The sequence below is a fragment of the Myxine glutinosa genome, chromosome 1, assembly GCF_964187855.1.
Source record: "Myxine glutinosa chromosome 1, kmMyxGlut1.1, whole genome shotgun sequence".
NCBI classification, from domain to species: domain Eukaryota; kingdom Metazoa; phylum Chordata; class Myxini; order Myxiniformes; family Myxinidae; genus Myxine; species Myxine glutinosa.
Genome location: NC_136261.1, coordinates 275,582,459 through 275,605,378, shown reverse-complemented (window position 1 = coordinate 275,605,378; position 22,920 = coordinate 275,582,459). Strand labels below are relative to the sequence as shown.

General features: G+C 46.1%; 1 protein-coding gene across 2 annotated transcripts in view; it reads right to left on the bottom strand.

Moving 5' to 3' along the window:
• LOC137413679 (cyclic AMP-dependent transcription factor ATF-7) overlaps positions 1-22,920 on the bottom strand; it is a gene marked incomplete in the record, with an annotated part of 134,274 nt that overhangs the window by 78,237 nt on the left and 33,117 nt on the right. The window contains 1 exon segment of one of the 2 annotated variants that reach the window (XM_078765908.1): positions 7,000-7,071. Within the exon segment in view, the coding sequence (XP_078622034.1) occupies positions 7,000-7,071 (72 nt within the window). 2 annotated transcript variants of the gene reach the window in all.

Sequence of the window (22,920 nt, the reverse complement as noted above, 5' to 3'; positions counted from 1 at the left end):
ACTCTGAACTCTCTCTGCCCCGACTCTCTTTCTGCCTGGACTCCCTGCATAGAGACGCTCTCTCTGCCACGCGCGCTCTGCCTCGCTGACCCTGAGATACGCTCCTCGGATTCCTGCTACGTGCACATCCGTGATCACCGCCCCTGCCACGAACATCCCCGGCTGTTGTGTCCTGGGGTTGGAGCGATCCTTGGGGTTATCCGCCAAACGAGCCCGTCCAGGCAAACTGCACGAGCGGCCGCGCTTTGAGCGCATTCCCCTCTTCCTTCCCTTCCCCGAACGAATCTGAGGGCCCTTGTCTGGGAGGTAGGTAAGGCCGTTAAGATTCTTTGCTGTGTCCCTTTTCTGTGAAACTGCACATTGTAATAAATCCTGTGGTTTGTTTCCAACCTGGCCGTCATCGTCCTTTCAACATTGGCCTAGCATTGCCCGAATTAAAACCGCTCGATCGGGTTCGATATTGTTAACGGCACGAGTTACGTGACGCACAACCGCTCGGGCGTTCAGTACCAGCGTGACTCGTGTGAGGTTCAGTCCCCGTTCTCAAGGCTGTGTGTGTCGAAGGTACTTGGGTCGTGACCGTTAACCCTTCCACGTGTAGCTGCAGGCTCGGCGGCTGGAATTGCCCAGCAATCCGTCCACCACGAGTATAGTGTGGGTGGCGGCCTCGTGGACTCGGAGTTCGAGGGGGAGCAGGGCTTAACCCCCCCTCAGTATGTCGACGAACCCGAGATCCGCAACAATATATATATATAAATATAGATATAAATATAAATACAAATATATATATAAATATATACATATATATATATATACAGTGGTACCTCGGCTTACGAGTGCCCCAACGTACGAGTTTTTCGGGATACGAGCCGTCGCTCGGGCGGTTTGTTGCTTTGGGATACGAGCCGAGATCCGATGTACGAGCTCAAAAAATTTATTTTTTTGAATTTTCCGGTTGTGGCTTCCGGTTCCGGTCACGTGGTTATCTTGCCGTGAAAGCATCTCTGCTTGGATATAAAACACGCAATCGTCGAAATACATGAGCGAGGAATCTCCTTGCTCCAGCCGGTGACGTCATCGGCGGGGATCCCCGCCTCCAGAGTGGCTGGTCACGTGACCGCCAAAGCGTGTCGCGCGTGCGGGTATAATGAGCTACACCTGTGGATCACGTGACCACGGAAGCACGCCTCGCTTGAGAGGCATGGCTTTCGGTTTGCGTTTTGCTTTATAAGGCGCGATAAATGGGCTTTTGAGTGTTAGCGGTTCATGGCGTTGACGGTTCATGGCGGTTCATGGTCAAAAACCCATTACATCAATTTTACCAGGCACTGTACAGTAAGTACAGTGGACACCAAATGCACGGTGGAAGGCTAGAAGTAGAAGATCGTCCAAGACAAGTGAGAATAAGCCATACTTTGGAGATGACGTCATTCGCTGGTCCGATAACCAAAGATGTGGTATAAAAAACCAGGTGAGCTAACAATGCAGCAATGAAGGAATTCGGCCAAGGCACCGGCACACAACGACCTACCTACATCGAAAGACTCAATGCCAATGGTGATAGAAGCCAAGACGGCCGGCTTAAACACCGCCGAAAGACCACGGTGTACCAACTTACGATGCAGAACATCTTGCACTTAATATGATGACAACAGGTGCCATCCTCTGACGTACCATTACAGGTACAGGTACAGTACACGTGAGCACAGAGCAAAAGTTCACTGAAACCGAGATTAAGAAAAAAGAAAAAACACCTCGTGGTCCGTGCTCGATATCCGAGTTTCAATCTTTTCAAACACATGATGCTCTCGGTCACGGTATCTCCTGCGAGCTGCTTCTCCTTCAACCACACAAACAACAACTTCTCCATATCTTCATGGATAGAGGTCCGGAGCTTTGAAATAATCGTAACGCCCTTGGCTGGCGTTATAGCCTTTATGGACTCCTTCTGCTTCAAAATCGTACATATCGTAGAAGGAGTACGATCGTACTGCCTCGCCAAGTCGACAACACGCACACCTCACCTGGCATGCTCTTCTCCTCTGCTTAATAAAACCAGTTTATTTCTTTACATTCTCTTGTATTATGTACAGTATATACGAGGTCGTGCTTGTTTATACATTATTTGTTATTTATAAAGTACATTTTTGTTATTTAAAAGCACCTAACAAAAAAAATTGGTGTTTTTTTTTTGAGGCTGGAACGGATTAATAGCATTTCAATGCATTTGAATGGGAAAATTTGCTTTGACTTACGAGCGATTTGGCTTACGAGCTCCGTCACGGAACGGATTAAACTCGTAAGCCGAGGTACCACTGTATATATATATATATATATATATATATATATATATATATATATATATATATATATATATATATATATATATATATATATATATACATACATACATATATATATATACACATACATACACACACACACACACACACACACACACACACACACACACACACACACACACACACACACACACACACACACACACACACACACAGTCATGTGAAAAAGTAAGTACACCCCATGTAAAGTTTAGACTTTTTCAACATATTTCAACATGCAGCTATTTGATCTTCATTTCAACAATATCGATAGATAAAGGTGATATAATATAACAAATATCATGAAACATTTACATTTTGTTGTCCATTGTATAATTTAAACAAACATAAATGCAATTTTCTCATGTGGAAAAAGTAAGTACACCCTTGGCTCTTATAGGTGGTATTGCCCCCTTTGGCAGAAACAACCTCAAGTAGGCGTTTCTTATAACTGTCGACCAGTCTCTCAGATCGACTGGGAGAAATTTTTGCCCACTCCTCCATGCAGAATTATTTCAGCTGTGCGTTGTTTGAGGCGTTTCTTGCATGCACAGCTAGTTTCAAATCCCCCCACAACATCTCGATGGGATTTAGATCCGGGCTTTGACTTGGCCATTCCAGAACCCTCCATTTCTTTATTTTCAGCCATTCCTTGGTGGATTTACTGGTATGTTTAGGGTCATTGTCATGTTGCAAGGTCCACCTTCGGTTGAGCTTCAACTTTCCGACAGATGGCCTCACATTATCCTCAAGCTCCCACTGGTACAATGAAGAATTCGTTGTGGATTCTATGATGGTGAGCTGCCCAGGCACTGATGCAGCAAAGCTGCCCCAAACCATGATATTTCCACCACCATGCTTTCCAGTTGGTATCAGGTTCTTGTGGTCAAATGCTGTCTTTGGTTTTCGCCAAACATGTCTTCTGGTACTGTGGCCAAATAGCTCTACCTTTGACTCATCTGTCCAGAACACATTGTTCCAGAAGTGCTGGTCTTTGCCTAGGTGTTCATTGGCAAACTTTAGTCTTGCCCTGATGTTCTTTCTGGACAGCAAAGGTCTTGCACACCTCCCATGTAGATCAAATTTGTGCAGCCTCTTTCTCATGGTAGACTCGTGAACTTTGACATCAACAGTGGCAAGAGCTACCTGTAGGTCCCGTGATGACATTCTGGGGTTCTTCGAGACTTCTTTCAGCATCTTGCGGTCTGCTCTCGGGCTGAACTTGCTAGGGCAGCCTGGCCTGAACAAGTTGGCAGTTGTTTGGAATCTTCTCCCCTTGTAGATGATCTTCCGGACAGTCGAATGATTGATTTCAAATTGTTTGGAGATCTTTTAAATCCCTTCCCAGACTCGTAGGCTTATATAACCTTCTTTCTGATAGTAGGGTCAATATACGAAAAAAACTCACCTAACCCCCAAAAAATTGATACAAAAGGTTTTTCAATGGATTCTGGTACCATTGGGCATGCTAAATAACATACTAAAAATCTAGTAACATCTGACTTCCGGAAAGGGGTCATTTTCAAGATGGCGTCCAAGATGGCCGCCGGGAGCTTAAAATGGCCATATCTCAATTATTATTCAACCGAGAAAGGTGGTTTTGGTGTCTAACCCTAGGTTTTAGGGCCCAAGGAATCCAATTGAATCAATAAAATTACCATCAGTTAATTATTTATTGACAAGTCCAAGATGGCATCCCAAGGTGACATCCTGATCCACTAAAATGGCTCTGTCGAATAGTCGTCAACCTAGAGAGATATTTTCAGTGTGTATACCTAGGTTTAAGGCACCCAGGAAATCATCAAAATTACTTAAATAAGCACAAAGTAATCAGGTAATCCAGTAAGCCAGATTTACCAGCCCATTATGCATTTGTTGTCTTATACAGTTAGTCGCTATTCATCGTCATCCTCCGACTCCTCTGGAAGAAACTTATGTGGATTGTCACATTCTTCAAGTTGGCACGGTCCACAGGCAGTAGTACATGGTAGTCCATATCGTCTACAAGAGCAGCGGAGTGTCTTGCAGGCAGTGGAGCAGTTACAATGAATGACCTTCAAGAGACTGTCTGGAGCAGCGTCCATTCCTGACATAAGTGGGACAAACTGATTATCCTGCAGGCTCCACCCCCATTTCCTGGCATCCATACCCTCTTCTTTTCCCATCCACACCATGATCTGGTAGTACGCTCTACGACAGTGAAGTTTGGTAGCAGATTCAGTTGGGGGCAGACGTTCGGGTGTTACAAAAGACGAAGCAGAGACAACCTTCTTGCTGAAGGTGTTATATCGCATTGTTGCAAGGGAATCTTTGCACTTGCCACCAAAGAGGATAGCCATTACTCGGCATCCAAGGTCATCGATCACCTCTGTGGTCTGGTTTGGGATGGTGAATGTGTTGGCACAAGACCGAAGGACAGGGTCTCCTTTTACAAGCTTCTGGAAAGCAGTCTTTTTGCCAACACCAAAAATCCGAGAAGTTGTGTCACAACCAGTCATGGCATGGATGAATATCAACTGAGAACACGTCATGTCCGAGGATTTCTTTTAGACGGTTGATGTCATACACTTTAAAACTGCCATCAGCTTTGGACTTGTCTAATCTGAAATAAAGGCTCTTACTGTCTCCTGTAAGTGAAGGAGTAAGACAAGGAGATCAGTATCTTCTCCAATCAGTGTAGTGGTGTGTAGAAGAGATGCCTCCACTGCAGCCTTTACTATATCTACGTCAGCATCTCCAGGTGCATTGACCACAGTGCAATACCTTTCTCTCAGTTCATCACTTATCATCCCGATCAGTCTCTGTTTATTGATATCTCTTGACAGGACCTCCTCCTTCTTGCCTGAGAACTTTGTTTCAGCAGTGAAGCTGACAATGGGATGAATATTGTGTCCTCTTCTCTGATGCGTGTTGTCTTTAATGGACGGCCCTTCCTCATAGCCATCAAAGACAATGGTCGTAGCTGAACCATAATGCTGGATGGTGAAGTCAGCATACGACTGTGCTATTTCACCATAGCTTTCTCCACTCTTCCATGGTATTCTGTGAAGGAGTGAACCTCCATCAAGGACGTGGATCTCCGTTTCTGGTACAGAATCTGGGATGGCATCACTTGCATGATCACAGATCGCGTGAGCTAGTTGTGGCTTATCAGCCTTTCGGAAGACGTTTCTGGCTTCAAAGAGGGCAGGAGGGAAAGGACTGAGCTCATAACTCATAACCTCCTGCAATGATAGCTCTCCAGTTTGGGAGACTCCCAGGAAACGTTGAAAAAGAAGTGCAGAATCAATGGTTCGATCAGGAGCGACCTTTATAGCTGATGTTTTTGTCCAAGGGTTCTGGCTTTATCCTTTCTACTGATTGAGAATGTGAATGCATACTGTCCAATCATTTTGTGCATGATTTTGCATCCAACAGACTCATATTCATGCACATTCACACCTTCTTGAGCCACAACACCAGTGACAATGTTCCTTAATGAAGAGTCTGGCGAGAAAGGTGAGCATCCTACAAGTTTTGAACTGATCTCCTCCAGGTCTATAAAAACTATAAAATAGACAAACTATAAAATATACTATAAAATAGTCTGTCCCTTGCCATAACCTCTCAAGCTTTGTACAAACCTTTGTCTGTAATGATCACTGAATACTGTGGACTGGAGTCACAGGTGGCAGTGGTGTAGACACATTACACTCTTATCTCCAATCTGAAACACACACTTGGTTCATTAGCTGGTGAGTCGGAGGATGACGATGAATAGCGACTAACTGTATAAGACAACAAATGCCTAATGGGCTGGTAAACCTGGCTTACTGGATTACCTGATTACTTTGTGCTTATTTAAGTAATTTTGATGATTTCCTGGGTGCCTTAAACCTAGGTATACACACTGAAAATATCTCTCTAGGTTGACTACTATTCGACAGTCATTTTAGTGGATCAGGATGTCACCTTGGGATGCCATTTTGGACTTGTCAATAAATAATTAACTGATGGTAATTTTATTGATTCATTTGGATTCCGTGGGCCCTAAAACCCAGGGTTAGACACCAAAACCACCTTTCTAGGTTGAATAATAATTGAGATATGGCCATTTTAAGCTCCCGGCGGCCATCTTGGACGCCATCTTGAAAATGACCCCTTTCCGGAAGTCAGATGTTACGAGATTTTTAGTATGTTATTTAGCATGCCCAATGGTACCAGATCCATTGAAAAACCTTTTGTATCAATTTTTTGGGGGTTCAACCATATATTGACCCCTCCATGAAGGCCTCAGAGAGCTCTTTTGATCTCGGCATGGTGACAACACTTCAACAACAAAGAGCAAACCAAACGAAATGTCTGAGGTTTAAATAAGACAGGTTCCTCCAAGATCCTCTCTAACGATGTTCCAATCATTTGCACATGAGCTGGTGCACCTGATTCTAATTTTAGGTATTTGAATTAATGATAAATGTAGGGGTGTACTTACTTTTTCCACATGGGAAATTTGCATTGATGTTTATTTAAATTATACAATGTACTACAAAATGTAAATGTTTCTTGATATTTGTTATATTATATCACCTTTGTCTATCAATATTGTTGAAATGAAGATCAAATAGCTGTATGTTGAAATATGTTGAAAAAGTCAAAACTTTACATGGGGTGTACTTACTTTTTCACATGACTGTAGATATATATACACAGGGTGGTCCAGAAACCCTGGGCACATATTGAAGAACGATACCTGCAACAGACAACTAAGTTTAGTATTGTTATTTGGTGCAAAACAAAACATGATTACTCGTAAATGGATGTGACCGCTTCAACATGCACAGGCATCACGTGATACGTAACAGGGTGAGTTGCATCACGTGATATGGATTGGGGTGAGCTTCGCTCACTGTGCGTTTGTCGTTGCATTAGTTCAGTTCATTGTGAATAAGACACCCCAATATGACAGAGGATATCGTGAGACAGAAAATTTGCGCTGTATGCTCGTATTCTGTGTCTGGAAATTCGGCTGAAGTTCACAGACAACTTGTCAAAGAATGTGGCGCCGACGCAATTGACAGAATAACCATCAACAGAATAAACAAGCAGTTTGATGAAACTGGCAGCATTCTTCCAAAACAGTCACCAGATAGGCCTCGAGCTGTTCGAACTGAGGAAAGCAGAGCGGTTATTCAACAACTCGACTGAAACACACCATTATATTATCAACTCGTCGTTTATCAAACGTCACCAACATAAGCTGATCATCGATTCGAAGAAAACTAAAAGCCCTCAATGCGAAAGCATACATAGCCAGATTAATTCACCAACTATCTGAGGATGATTTTGACAGGCACGTTGAGGCATTTGAGACATTTGAGACATTGCTGGGGTTAAAGGAAATGGACAATGATTTGCAGAACAGCATCTTGTAGTAAGGTGAATCCATGTTTCTGTGAATCCAAGTTTATCTGGTTCTGTGAATCGTCATAACAGCATGATATGGGCAGTAGGCAATCCACAATTTACTGTTGAGCACAATGTCCAGTATCAAGCTAGTGTGTCTAATGTCCATGTGGGCAGGCATTTCTTCTGGAGGGATTGTTGGACAAATATTTTTCGAAGAAAATGTGAATGCTGCAAATTACCTTCGAATGTTGGAGCAGCATGTATTTCCACTCAATGATGGCTAAATGTGGTTCATACATTATGGTGCGCCTGCTCGTTATGCTGCCAGTGTACGCCAGGCCCTTGATTTAAACTTTACAGACAAATGGATTGGCCGTCGTGGTCCGGTTGAATGGCCGCCGCGGTCTTGTGATTTCCTCCTTTGGGGTTTCCTCAAACATAAAGTGTATTTCGAGGAATCCTACGACCCTTAGAAACTTGAAACAATTCATCCGTAATTAGACTGCTGCCTTAACGACTGAAACATGCAGAACTGCGTGTCAGAGTGTTTCGTCACGGCTACAGCTGTGCATAGTGTTACGTGCTCCTCCCCAAACCCCGGTCACGGTGTACCTCCGAGCCCCGAGAGGAGTCACAGCAGAAAGATGTGTTATTCTGTATGCCAAAGATCAATGGTGAAACCACACCAATTGTTACCAACAAACAAGTATTGTATTAAGGTCACACAAGAATAACGGTACAGTCACAATATTAATCAATTGTACAACCAATATATATCATTCCTATGATGGTACCATCAGTTTCGTACAATATAACTCACTGTGCTCCAAGTGAGCGAAAAGAACATCCCCAATGTCTCTGTCCCGGCTTCAAGCCAAAGTTGGTTCCGGCTTCAAGCCAAAGTTGATCCACTCCAGTGATCGTCAGAACGATGTTGTATCGAGACCAGAATCCCGTTGGGTTGACAGTCACACTGCCAAAGATGGGCGAAGGTACCCTCAAGAGGCGATTGGGAGATCACACCTTCTGGTATGGACGTTCAACGGCTCCCACTCGGCGAACCGCAATTTCCCACTCAAAAGCCACGTTACACACACACACCAGATTAACGTCTGGATGAAGTGAAAATGGTTGAAGCGAGGTGAAAAACCTTGAGCGATGCGCAAATCCTGCGTGAGGTAAAATGGCCGACGGCCCGTTCTCGAGGTGTAACGGCACTCCGATGATTCTCTTCGGAATCAACCGCAAAACCTGTCACGCAGGTTTACCAGTCACAGCGATAACAACTCTGTCGCAGGAATCCCTTTCCCAGGAAACCCAAAGTTCACTCTTGACCCTCGTTCGCCAACGTTTGCTCAAGACCTCGAAGCAGCTCGGCTCCTTCTTGTCAGACTCACTCGCTCCGCCCCTTTTTTCTCCTCTTCCTCTTCTTCCTCCTCGTCTTCGTCCGGTTCCGGTTTCTTTTAAAACATTAACTTTTTTACCTTTTGAAAATAGTAATCTCTATTTCACTGAAACGATAACAATAATAGTACATGCAACCAACAATGTTTACAGTGGATGAGAACCACAACAACGGAAGTGACGAATCCGTAACACATAGACAATGAAGGAAAACAGTTTGAACATTTGAACGGATCTGTTTCATGTATATTAGACTGATTAGACTGTTTTACGAGTAATCATGTTTTGTTTTGCAACAAAGAACAATAATAAACTTAGTTGTCTGTTGCAGGTATCGTTCTTCAAAATGTGCCCGGGGTTTCTGGACCACTCTATATATCTATACCTTTCTCTTTCTCTTCATACAGACAGACAGACAGACAGACAGACAGACAGACAGACAGACACACACACACACACACACACACACACACACACACACACACACACACACACACACACACACACACACACACACACACACACAGCCTAGCAGGTACAGTCGTGGCAAAAATATTGGCACCCTTGCACTTTTTTCAAATAACTCACAATTTTCTCATAAAATAAGTTGAAATTGACATAAGTATTTGCTCTCCACAATTCTTTATTTCACTGTTAATTTTACAGAACCTTTGTTTTTGATTCAGAACTTAATTTATCCTTTTAAAGCAGACAAAAGAAACGGCATTGAAAAAAATTATTGACACCCTAGACTTAATATTTGGTATCACAGCCTTTGGACAAAAAAAACTGCAGTCAAGCGCTTCATATAGCCATGAATGAGCTTCCTACACCTCTCTACTGGCGGTTTGGCCCACTCTTGTGCAAACTGCTCCAGTTCTCCCAGATTTGAAGGGTGCCTTCTCCCATTTGCTGTTTTCATTCATTCCCACAGGTGTTCAATGGGATTTAGATCTGGACTCATTGCTGGCCATTTCAGTACAGTCCAGCGTTTTGTCCTGAACCATTCCTGGGTGCTTTTTGAAGTGTGTTTGGGGTCATTGTCCTGCTGCAAGACCCATGACCTTCTATGGAGACTCAGTTTTCTGACACTGGGTTGAAAATTGCACTCCAAAATGCCTTGGTGATCTCCTGATTTCATGATGCCATGCATACATTCAAGGCACCCAGTGCCAGAGGCAGCACATAAACCCCAAAACATCACTGAACCTCCTCCATGTTTGACTGTAGGGAAGGTGTTCTTTTCTTTAAAAGCTTCATTTTGTTTTCTGTAAACAGAGATGATGTGCTTTACCAAAAAGCTCTAATTTGGTCTCATCTGTCCACAGGACATTCTCCCAGAAGGATTTTGGCTTATTCAGGTGTGTTTTGGAAAATGCCAGTTGGGTTATTTCAGCAGTGGGGTCTTCCTGGGTCTCCTACCATAGAAGCCCCTTTCATTGAGTTGGCGACGGATGGTGCGAGTTGAAACTGTCGTACCTTGTGTCTGAAGGTCAGCTTGAATCTGTTTGGCAGTTGATCGAGGTGCTTTCTCCACCATTCGAACAATCCTTCACTGCAATCTTTGATCAAGTTTTCTCTTGCGGCCACGTTTAGGGAGGTTGGCTACAGTGGCATGGGCCTTAAACGTCCTGATAACATTGCGTGGATAACATGCACACAGGAACATCAAGGTCTCTGGAGATGGACTTGCAGCATTGAGATTGTCCATGCTTGGCTACAATCTTGAGTCTGGCCTCCTCAGACAATTCTCGGGTTTTCTTTATTTTCTCCATGCTCATCGCAGTACACACAGTGACACAAAACATCAGAATGACTCCTTTTCTCCATTCAAACTGGTTGAATGAGTGAAATTTTTTTCTTCTATATTTCAGGTACCTGCAACTCACCACAGGTGAATTCAATTCCAAAGTAAAGGAGAATCACCTGCTTGAAATATATTTCTAACAACTTCTAAAGGGTGGCAATAATATTGTCTGGGTCATTCCAGGATTTCTGTGTGGAATAAGCAAAGATTTCGTAATTTTTCAGCTTTTTTTTTTTTTTTTTGTATACAGAATCGAGGCTCTTGTAAGAGCTAACACATTGAACATGAAAACATGCACAGACACATAAAATATACAATGAAGGGAGCGGGAGACAAGAGGGGGAGGGAGAGGGAAGCACACAAGCACAACAGTAGAGAACAAGGACGTCGGTCGATCTGTGGAAGGGGGAGGGCTGGGGATGAGGGAGGGGTACACGGTATAAAGCAAATGAACACTACTAGGAATTTCACTACCAGGAATTTCAGGAAAGAAGTTGGGGATTGAAAGAGGCGGATTTGGGGTGTTTTTAACGGGGGTAGAGAAGATCAAGGTTTTGGATGGGGGAAGACAAGAGATGGTGGTGAACAGCTGTTTTAAAGACCTGGATGGAGGAGAGGGATTGAAGAGAGTGAGGGAGTTTGTTCCAGAGGTGGGAGAAAAGTGGAATGAAAGAGTGAAGGTGAGCAGAGAGTCTTGATTTTGGCAGTTTCACCAGAAGAGGGTTACTGGCAGATCTTGTGCGTCCTGCAGGAATATTTGGGGGACAGAGCACAGACAGAGCAGGGGGAGCAAGGCCGGAGAATAGTCAGTAGAAGACAGAAAGACCACCAACCTGCCTGCGGTGAGAGAGAGAAAGGCCCTCAGAATCAGCTTCATCGCGGGAGATTCCAATGATTCTGAATGCTTTGGTTTCAACCGCGTGAAGCCGAGCTAGGTGAGAAGCAGGAGCACCAGCCCAGAGGGGAGAACAGTATTCCATTGAGCTGCAGATTAAAGCTTTTTATGTGGTGAGGAGCTCAGAAGTGCCCAGAAAGGAGAACAACCAGGAATTTATACAAGTTCCACTACAAACCAAAGTTCCACTACATACCAAAGAAATACATTTGTGGATACCAAAATATTTTAAAATTTCAACAATTTTCTGGAAGAAATGGTGCATTATTTGAAAAAAGTGCAAGGGTGCCAATATATTTGGCCACGACTGTATGTAAGACGTCAGCCGTTATATGGCTTGCAGTGTTAGTGCGAGAAATTTCTAAGGTTATCCTGAAGTCCTAATAGTTAATTGGGCTGTCGCCGCGTAACCGATGCAGTTCTTGGGTTTGGGTCCTGGGTTGCGTCAAAATGTTTTCACATGAGCCCCACACAGGAATTTATTCCTGTTTCATAAAAAAATATATATACTACAAATCATCTTCCTTTATCTTATGATATTGAGTTTGATATGTTTTGATCAATAACATTTCTTTCAAAAACGACAAAAATTCTAAAGTTAATTTCCAAGAATGTGCCACAGAACATTGCCCACCATAGGTGGGCCGAGAAGGGTACTCCCATCCTGAGGGCGAAAGTGCCCAAGGTAACACTAATGTAGTTTCATCTGTTCTGATGCAACAAGTGTTCCATTGAATGAATGATCGTTTTAAGGCCATTTTCCCCGCTGGAGCGGGGGTTAGCCTTGCGGGCCCCATGACAATCATGGTTCCCTGTTTTGAGGCAATGTTTTTATGGCCGGATGCCCTTCCTGACGCCAACCCTTAGTCGCCTCTTACGATGCGCAGGGATACGGTGTACCTATTCTAACCCAGGGTACACACCGTGATCATTCATCCCAGCAAGCTGGTACTCAATTTGCCGACCTCGGAAGGATGACAGGCTGAGTAAACCCCCCTGGTGTTAATTTAGCGATCGACCGAGATTCGAACCCAAGATCCTAGGATCCCAAGCCGGCACCCTACCCGCTAAGCCAACACCAGGCTATTGAGGAAAATATTGAGGAAAGATAATAAAATGCTTCATTGCAGAACAAAAATATGACAACCAGGGTCATTAATATTATGTCTGCTTCAAGGGAAAGAGGAGAAAAAGGGAGTAAAAGAAATATACATATGACAACAGAAACGAAGGAGGTGAGGGAAGGGTGGAGGTTGAAATTAAAACAATTAGCATTTCAGAAGAAGTTAAATGTAAATGCCCTCAAATAAAAAAGGCAAAAGAACACCGAAAATATTTTGAAACAATACAACAGAAGCCAAATGAAAAAAAACAAAAACAGATTACACAACTAGACAGCTTTTTGCAGTATCTCTAGAAAAAGTATCTTTCGAGCCCGTTCATAACTCCACCAATGAAGCAAGCATTTGAAAGCATGGATCATGGATATAATTATGACATTTTAGAACTTCCTGATGGCGTGAGCCAATTTAGAGGATTTGTTTTGATTTTTTTCATTTGATTTTTGATTCATCAATTTTTTCATTTTATTTGAATTGGCATGGCTGCCATCCACAGCTACCATGCATGTGCTGCTCTGGTTCTGTCCATTTTGGGGTTTAGTATCGATTAAATGTAAGACCTGCACATTTACTTTGGCCTGTTTGATGCTTCGTCTGATTACTTGCCTCATGACACTTCAACCCCAACCCAGGTTCAAATTGTGGTTGGTCTTTTGACTGTTCCCATCTGAGCTCAGAGTTCATGACGCTGGGATCCGAGTTTCAAATCCCATATGTTGTGTTAATTTGCCCATAGTCTCCTAATGCTTCTTGTAATTCATGTGGAAGTGGAATGCTGCCCTCTAATATCATTATCTTGCCCATAATCGGGGTATGCATACAAACTCCTCCACGTACCCTAATTCACCATTAGAATAAACAAATAAAGAGAAAGCAAATAAGTACAAAGTGTTACTCATGTTAATTTGACCATTGTACAAGTTCATATGTACAAGTTCTTCAATAAGCCTCAAGCATGAAAAAAAGTGTTGAAGTCTGAGCAAGCAGAGAAAGGCCTGAATATAATTACAAAACACTTTGGTTAAAAAGGAATATCTGGAATGCACACATTCTTAACAAATTTCATCTAATTTCGGCTAGAGTTGGATTTAAGAAGGACCATCATTTTTCTTGTTTTTCCTTTCCAAGTTGCCTCCACAACGGTAGAATGTAGAGAGATTACACCATCCCACTACAGTATATTAAATAAGGCAATTCTCTGTATGTGTGCCATGTGTGATTGTATGTACAACTGAAAATCATATAACATTTTTGCATGTGTGTTCGTAGTACCCAGGGCCAGGTCATGTGCAAAAAATAACGATGCACAAAAAAAATAATTAAATGACAATTGGGGGGAGTGGTGGGGGGGGTAGATTGTCGGGGGTTAATGATTCTGTTCAACCCAAGCAAGATTCAATTTCCCAAAGCACCTGTGTACACATCTCCAAGTTGTGCAGCACAACTGCACAATGTGAGGTACAAACTAAATTCAAGCAACAAACTCAGTTGTTTAATGTGGAAAAGGGCCAAAACCAGCTCAAAGTAATTTGTGCAAAGGGCATGGATGGAGACCAAATGGCAAAGCAAGACTCGGAACTTTTTTATTTCACCGCGGGTGAGAAAGGAATATTAATTCCCCCCTCCCAACTCGTTATATTTCTAGGTACAGAAATTAAAAACACACACATTTTGCTCGAGCATCATCTTCTTCTTTCAGGTTCCTGAACTCCTTTTATAGTGCCCATGGCAGGAGCCTGCGATAAATTTCTATCTGTAGTTAGACCGATGGAGGAAGCATTGCCCAAATACTATGACACAGTGGACACCTCACGTTCCTCCAAATTCCTGAGGCCAGATACGTACGTGTTCCTGCCTTACAATTGAGGGTAAAACAGGCCTGGGCACGCAGCTGCGACGTTTGCCGAAATTAAAAATGGCTACACGCAAGACAATTTTAAAATAAAGATGAAAACTACATCAGCCGCTGAGATTACTCGTATGTTAACCAAACAACGCTGCTTCATCGAGTACATTCCTGTGCGCTCTATAGGAAAATATAACAATACACAATAATATATTTTGAATGGAAAAAAATAGATTGCACTTGATCTCACATCTCCAGTTCTGTAAATTCAGCTACAGTTCAAGAAATCCTTGCATTGCGCAGCAAACTCTTCCTGAAATAAAAACAGCTGCGAAAGAGAATTAGACAAAGATTATATTTGGACGAAACTTGTTGGACAGGTTGTGTGGGTGACCAGGAAGAATCGATTAAATGTTGGTGAAGATCTGGATCCAGCTAGTGTAATTTTTAAAGTGATTCTTCACCATTGAGTGATATGGCCAACCAGGCGGAGGTATGCTCTCGACTGAGAGCCGTTCCAGTTCATGACTTTTTTTTTTCTCTTTTGCAAATTGTTCTCAATATTATGGTACAATCTTGCAATTTCAATCCTTTTGAATAATACATAAGGCTGTTTGCCACAACATTATAGCCCGTCTACATTCCTAGACCGAGGCTTTGAATATGAAACCGTTGGAATTTCTGCGTGGGCGTTCTGCAGTGTGTGTGCCAACACATCATCGGTATGCAAAATTGTTTTCTGAGCAAACAATGCCTTCATTCATGTTTTCTTATTAACGGCTCACATAGTTGCTTTGCCTTTTGAGAAACAAATCACTCGCCAAATGAGACAAAGTCCAATTGAGTGTAGGACCTTAACGTACATGGACAATATTGTAGGAAACCCAACGGTACAACTGCTTTTATGTCAGAAGCATTGCAAGGAGCCATCCCTGGCTCATTTGGCCTCCACGCTAACTTGCAAACTATAATCAACATTGTAAGCATTATAAGCAAGATATTGTTGTGGATATGAGAATTGTGTTTTTTTTATTGTGGTAAAATGTCACTCTCCTTCCTCCAGTTATTGTGTATAAAGGTCAAAAGGTCGTTCCCGTAGTTATTTCATATACCACACGTAGCCAATCATATATCCTTCTATACAATTATTATCTCCTTATTCTATGTAGGTTAAGGCCTTGTCTTCCATTAATTTAACACTCCATTGCACCGAATTCAAATAGAGTAGATTCCTTTCACATTCCCCTTTCCTCAATTGCCAACTGCATTGAGCGGTTCGCTGCATTCTGCTGCAGCTGTGGGTTGTGGTTGTTTTCACTGCAAGACTCCATTAGCCACGAGGTCATCTCGGAGCCAAAGGTGGGAGGAGTCGGCCCAGCGCCGGGAACAAGGCGTGGCCTTGCCAACGCCTCCTCTAGAGGCGTGGTCGGTGAGCCCTCGCGACCAATCAGGGCCAAGGCGAGCTCACCGATGGGTGTGTCCGAGAGGCCTGCGGCTTGATCGCCCAAGGCGATATATAAACGCACGCGGAAGCCTTTGGAAGAGTTGCGTCAGAGGGGAGATATACGGCGAAGAGAGCGAACCATTAAGTTCAAGAGAGTGAGAGAGTCCTGCGAGTTGTGAGACAGAGAGAGAGAACCCGTCACGCCAGACCCCCCCACCAGCAGCCTTGGCTCGACCAGCAGCTTCGACTCCACCAGGCAGCGTTGGCTCCACCAGGCAGCTCCGACCCGTTACCCCGTGGGAACCAGGATCGGTGGCATCGGTGGCCGTCGAGGTCCAGCCCGGCGTCCCGTGTGGGATCAAGCTCCAGCCAGCTCCGTGCCTTCCTCCCCCTCCAGCCATCCACCTCCTGCCATTCCTGTCATCATCCCCCGTGTAAGTGTGCTCGTAGTCTGTCTTTGTGCGTCTTGTCCCTGGGTATAAGTAAGACTGCCATAGGTAAGCTAGCGTTGCACTGTGTCTCCTTGCTTCTGTCTGTCTTTTATTTTATTATCCTTCCTTCTTCCTTCTTCCTTGGTTTCTTTCATTGTGTAAATAGTAGTAATAAATAATATTCGTATTTCCTACTTCTGTCTCCCTCTTCTTCACATCCGTCGTCTTTGTCTTTTCCAAATTGAATACCTGTGGCACGATTTGGCCAACGTTCAGGATCGGGTTAGTCTCTGTTAATGGCTCGAACGTCGGGTTGCTAACACCGCTTGGCAATTATAACATCTAAAACCGGGGTTCGAGCGGTACTTGTCTCCCTAGTCTGCGGAGGGACGGATAAAGGTATTCGGGATAAACCCTGGACCCATAAACCTGATCCGTTCCATCCCGCGGGAGAGCGTTACAAGTACCAGGACCGGGGAGACGGCCAGCTTAACAGGACAAGGGGCTAATCACCCCTTGCTAACGGGAGAGCCGTCCCCCATATCCGTAACATTTGGTGTCGGGAGCGAGATTCGGACCTGAAGCGCGAAAAGCGCGCTCAAAATTACGAGTGGCCCAAAAATTGTGTTTTATAAAATCCTAAATTAAAAAAATCGTGCCATGGATGGTCAAGGCGACGGGATGCCGGTGGGGGTAGAGTTAAAAGGGGTAGAAGCGACCCAGGACCCCAGGGAAATGTATATGGAGGAGAGCAATGAGGATGTGGTAGCAGAGGTTTCAGACACACGAGATGGCGGCGCCTCGCACATGTCGGCGAGAGCCGCGCCATTTGTACCAACGGTGGAAGACAAGCAATTATTCCTGGCTGAAATGAGGGCCCTTATGGTTAAGTCGGGTGAAGAAATGGAAGACAGAAGGAGGGCTGACAGTGAGAAAATAGAAAGCAGAATGATCAGAGCAATGAGGGACGAAGCGAGGGGTACCAGTGAGCAATTGGGAGCAATGAGGGCCGAAGCAAGGGGTACCAGTGAACAGCTGGGAAATAAATTGGAGGGACTCGGAGGCAAATTTGAGGGATTCGGAAGCGGATTAGGGGACAAACTGGGGGGCATGGTTGGCCAAGCCAAAGAAATTAATGAGGGGTTGGAGAGGGACAGAGACCGCAGGTTGGGCGAGCAGGTCCAACGGGTGCACGAGGAGGTGAAGCAGGTCGAGGCGCACTGGTTGGGCGAAGTGGAGAAAAGCACGGGTAAAATGACTGGTATAGAGATCGCGACCCGGGGTTTGGGGCAGCCGGCGACCGCTGAGGTAGAGGGGATTTTATTAAAGCCAACGGTTGTCGAGGTGAACAAAGAAATTATGGGTATAGTTGAAATTGGAGAGACGGCAGACGTAGAAGAGCAACAGTTGGAGGAAGGAATGGATAAGGTGCAAAGTCTGAATTCACACCTTGATGCTGTGCTCATTAATCCTTAAAAAGGTTTGCAGGTGTTGGTGCAGGGAGGAAGAAGAACCCCGAAGGTGAGACGGGCTGCATGTGGTGCCGGGAGATTTTGTAAGAGGGGGTTTGGCGCGAAGAAAATTGTCGCGCAATTGGGATCGATATGGCACCCGGGCGTTGGTGAAGGGTCCCGTGTGAGTAAAGATGGCACGCATGTGAGGAAAAAGTGTGCGTCAAAGAGTGAGCGGGTTATAAAGTATGGGAGTGATACCGAGTGCGAGCGGGAATGCACGTCGGGGTGTACGGGGTGTGACCCAGGGAGTGAGAGCGATACGGAGTGTACGTGCGAGGGTGAGAGTGACACGGAGAGTGAGTTGGTGGTGGAGCGGGTGCGAGAATGCACACCTGGAATGGTCGAACGTGTGCGAGGGAGCACACCTGAGTTGGTTGTGGCGCGTGTGCGGGCGGGCACATCAGAGCGCGTTAGTGGGTGGATGCAAAAGTGCATGCCCATGGTGAGTGTTATGGAGGATGTAACGGAGGAGAGGTGTGGACCGAAGTGTGCGAACGGTGAGTGTGCGCAAGAGGGTTCGCGAGAGGTGTGGTGTGTAACAGGGAGTGCGTTGGTGGAATGGACGGAGTGTGTGGAATGTACGGGCGGCGTTGGAACGCCAGGTTTTGCGAGTGTGAAACGGGTCGCGTATGCAAGTGAAGCATCGACGTTGAACGGGGTAGCGTTTAGGGTGACGGATAGCCGACGCTGGCGCTCGGTGCGCGGCGCGCTTTGTTGGATGCGAAGCTTCGCGTGGATCGCGCTTTGTTGGATGCGAAGCTTCGCGCGGATCGATGCTGCTTCGCCCCGCTACGGAGCGTCGCGCACGATTCGGGTCGGGCCCCGCACTGAATGGTCAGGGCCGCGTCCGAGCAGCGATCGGCGCAATTCCAGGGAAAGGGAGCCGGGTCGGACCTTCGCCCCCTGGCGGGGACGTGGTTCCGACCGGGCGAGCCTCGGTCGTCGGGCCGGAGACCGCAAGGTTCCGAGCCGCGATGATGCGTGGAACCTCGGCCCGAGCATGCCTCCTCCCCAGAATCGTGAATGCCGGACGGATCCAACTGCAGGCGACCAAACCACCCGAATTCATTGCTCGGCTTTACGAAGCCGGGCTTTGGAGATGAATTGGCGCACCGAGAGGCTCAAGTAAAGGACATTTGGTAGGGATAGGGAATTTGGAAAAGCAAAATTTGTGATTGCCAGTGGTTGGAAAATTTTTGATTGGTTGGAATTTTGAGAGCAAAATTGGTAGTGAGTGATACCCGATGTGGTGGGATGGCAACTCTGCCATCCCTCACAGCGGGGGCAAAGGAGCAATAGCTATGGGGTTGGCAGTGAAAACTAGCCCGGGAGGGTTAGGATATAGTGTGTAGGGATCTAGAGAAGATGACCATAGGTAACGGTTGAGGTAAGTAGTGACAATGATACCTGTAGTGGGGACGCAGGTAGATTAGTTTGGATTATAATGACGAGGGAGCGCAATAGTTTAAAGGGGCGACGGGGAAGCGCGAGTTTTAGCAGGGCACCAGGTAGCTTAGATGATGCCGTATGTGTGAGTATTGATATGGAGCAAATGAGGAATTGCGGGGCAATGCTCGGGAGAGATGTGTGTGTGAGCGTGGGAAAATCTGGGTGCCTGAGGGAATGGTTTTGAGAATGGAAAGTGTATGGAACAGTGTATGAGTGAGTAACTGGTGATTGAGTGGTGTGTTGACCAAATGGTCCAGGGAGGAAGGAGGGTGCAGGAAGCACCAGTAGGAGTGATTGCACAGGTGTGCAAATCCAGGTGAGCATGGTGGTATGGAATACATGGAGTGTGGAGTATATGGAGGATGGAAGGGATGGTATGGAGTGAGTATGGTGGAAACTGTGGAGTGGAGTGGATGGTGCGAAGGTGTGAATGGGGGAAGAGTGGACCCCTATCACGAATACCCGGGGAGGGTAGTGTAAGTGTTAGGTAGAGGGTACAGGTAAATTGTGGTTGGATATTGGCATCTGTGGTGCGTGGTGGAAGAATGGTGTTTGGATGGGTGCATTAGTGACGTGGAAATGGCTGGGCGTGTAGCCTGTTAGTGTGTGTAGTTGGTTGGGCACTCCGCCACTGTTAGGGTGTCGGCCAGGTGAGGCTGCAGGTGGGCTCTGGGAGCCGGTAGAGTTGTGGATGGGGCCCGAGGATCCGGAGGACGGACCCGGGTAGCCCAGTGCCAGAGAGGGCACCGAGTGGGGAGAGCGCCAGAGGGCCTTCCCCAGGTAGATAGGTTAGGTTAAGGAGCAGGTAAGCTCAGAGGCAACTACAGTGGTGGAGGTGTGCAGGTGGGTAGACCTGCTGGGAGAGCCACACGAACCAGTCCTGAAATTGTGCAAGGGCACAGGGAGTTGAATCGGGGGAGTGAGACCCCAAATTGATGAAGCACCACAGTTTGGTCAATGGGAATTTGGTTCTTAAAACCGCATAGAGTAAGATGGCCAATGGTTTGGCAGGAAAAGACCCCGGGTAGTGTAAAGTGTGATAATGTCATTTAGGAAGTAGTTAGGTTTGAAATCTCCTTGCACCATCTACATCCACTCACCTGAGGTGACGCTACTCCACACCATGCCAGGTTGTTTTTATTATTTTGTGCAAATGTTTGGAATGTGAGACGCATCATGACGTGGGTGTGACATTGTGCTTGTGTACCATCTCTCCCTCCTTATGAGGATTGATGATGAATTGGGTGATGGCAAATTTGGTTAGAGGGATTGTGGGGACGAATTTGGTATAGGGGAAATATGGGGAAGACGTGACGGTAGCGACGGATTTGTAATGTGTAAATTGTTGTAAATATGGGGTAAGGGCAAGGGTAGTGTAGGTCACATGTGGGGGGGGGGGGGGGGCGTACGGTAGGGACGAGCTTTCTCACTTCGCTCTCCGTACGCACCTCGTCTTGCATTGCCTTGTTGATGTGTACCCTTGTGACCTTACCCCTCGCTCACCTGTCTTCTTCCCCCCGCCCCCCCCTTGTCTCCCACCCGAGGACTGGGCGCCGAGGGGAGCGTGTGGGAGTCCGCCATTGTGTGCCCGAAACTCCCGCAACCAGCTGTCTGCATCGATGCACCATGTATGGACCACATGTCTGTGGCTGAGCACCACTGATGGACCCCATTGGTTGGGGCGTGGCCCCTCTGCTGGAACCGGCCATGATGGCCCGAGATCTTGTTGGCGGACCTTGGTCACAGGGCACCTATGCCCCACAGGTGAACCACCCCTAGTCGGCCCTGTGGGCCATAAATAAAAAGGACAATGGACACAGTTGTGCACTTTTATTATGTCCAAATAGGCCGTCAGTAAGAAGAGCAAGAAAGACAACATCAGGAAGAGCATTAGCCAGCAGAGGGAGCCGAAGAGCAAGACACCACCAGGGGTCTGTTGGTTTATTTTTATTATGAACTGTGGTGACTGTGCACCGATTGGTGCTTGATGGTGCTTTGGTGCTTTCTGGTGCGTCGATGCAGCACAGGCTGTCTTCCCCCCCCCCCCCCCCCCCCCAAAAGAACAATCACAGGTCCTGGGTTGAGTTTTGTAAATACCAGTAGAGTAACTGTAAATAATGCTCCCCCATCGTTCATGTTGTAGTTTGAAGACAATTCCGCAATTCGGTTAGCTGTAGGCGTGAGTCTGTTAGGCAGGGTGCAATGGAGCAGCGGGACATATTTATTTATGTTTTAAAACTGTCACACTCAGGGTCAGGTTAAATGTAGAGGGAACTACACCTACGTGCCACACTAAAAGTAAAAGTAATAGGCCCGGGACGTGCCTAAGAGGAGGAGGGTGCAGTGTTGTGGATATGAGAATTGTGTTTTTTTTTATTGTGGTAAAATGTCACCCTCCTTCCTCCAGTTGTTGTGTATAAAGGTCAAAAGGTCGTTCCCGTAGTTATTTCATATACCACATGTAGCCAATCATATATCCTTCTATACAGTTATCTCCTTATTCTATGTAGGTTAAGGCCTTGTCTTCCATTAATTTAACACTCCATTGAACTGAATTCAAATAGAGTAGATTCCTTTCACATTCCCCTTTCCTCAATTGCCAACTGCATTGAGCGGTTCGCTGCATTATGTTGCAGCTGTGGGTTGTGGTTGTTTTCGCTGCAAGACTCCATTAGCCACGAGGTCATCTCGGAGCCAAAGGTGGGAGGAGTCGGCCCAGCGCCGGGAACAAGGCGTGGCCTTGCCAACGCCTCCTCTAGGGCGGGGTCGGTGAGCCCTCGCGACCAATCAGGGCCGAGGCGAGCTCACCGATGGGCGTGTCCTAGAGGGCTGTGGCCTGATCGCCCGAGGCGATATATAAACGCGCGCGGAAGCCTTTGGAAGAGTTGCGTCAGAGAGAGGGGAGATATACGGCGAAGAGAGCGAACCATTAAGTTCAAGAGAGTGAGAGAGTCCTGCGAGTTGCGAGACAGAGAGAGAGAACCCGCCACGCCAGACCCCCCCACCAGCAGCTTTGCCTTCACCAGGCAGCTCCGACCCGTTACCCCGCGGGAACCAGGATCGGTGGCATCGGTGGCCGTCGAGGTCCAGCCCGGCGTCCCGTGCAGGATCAAGCTCCAGCCAGCTCCGTGCCTTCCTCCCCCTCCAGCCATCCACCTCCTGCCATTCCTGTCATCATCCCCCGTGTAAGTGTGCTCGTAGTCTGTCTTTGTGTGTCTTGTCCCTGGGTATAAGTAAGACTGCCATAGGTAAGCTAGCGTTGCACTGTGTCTCCTTGCTTCT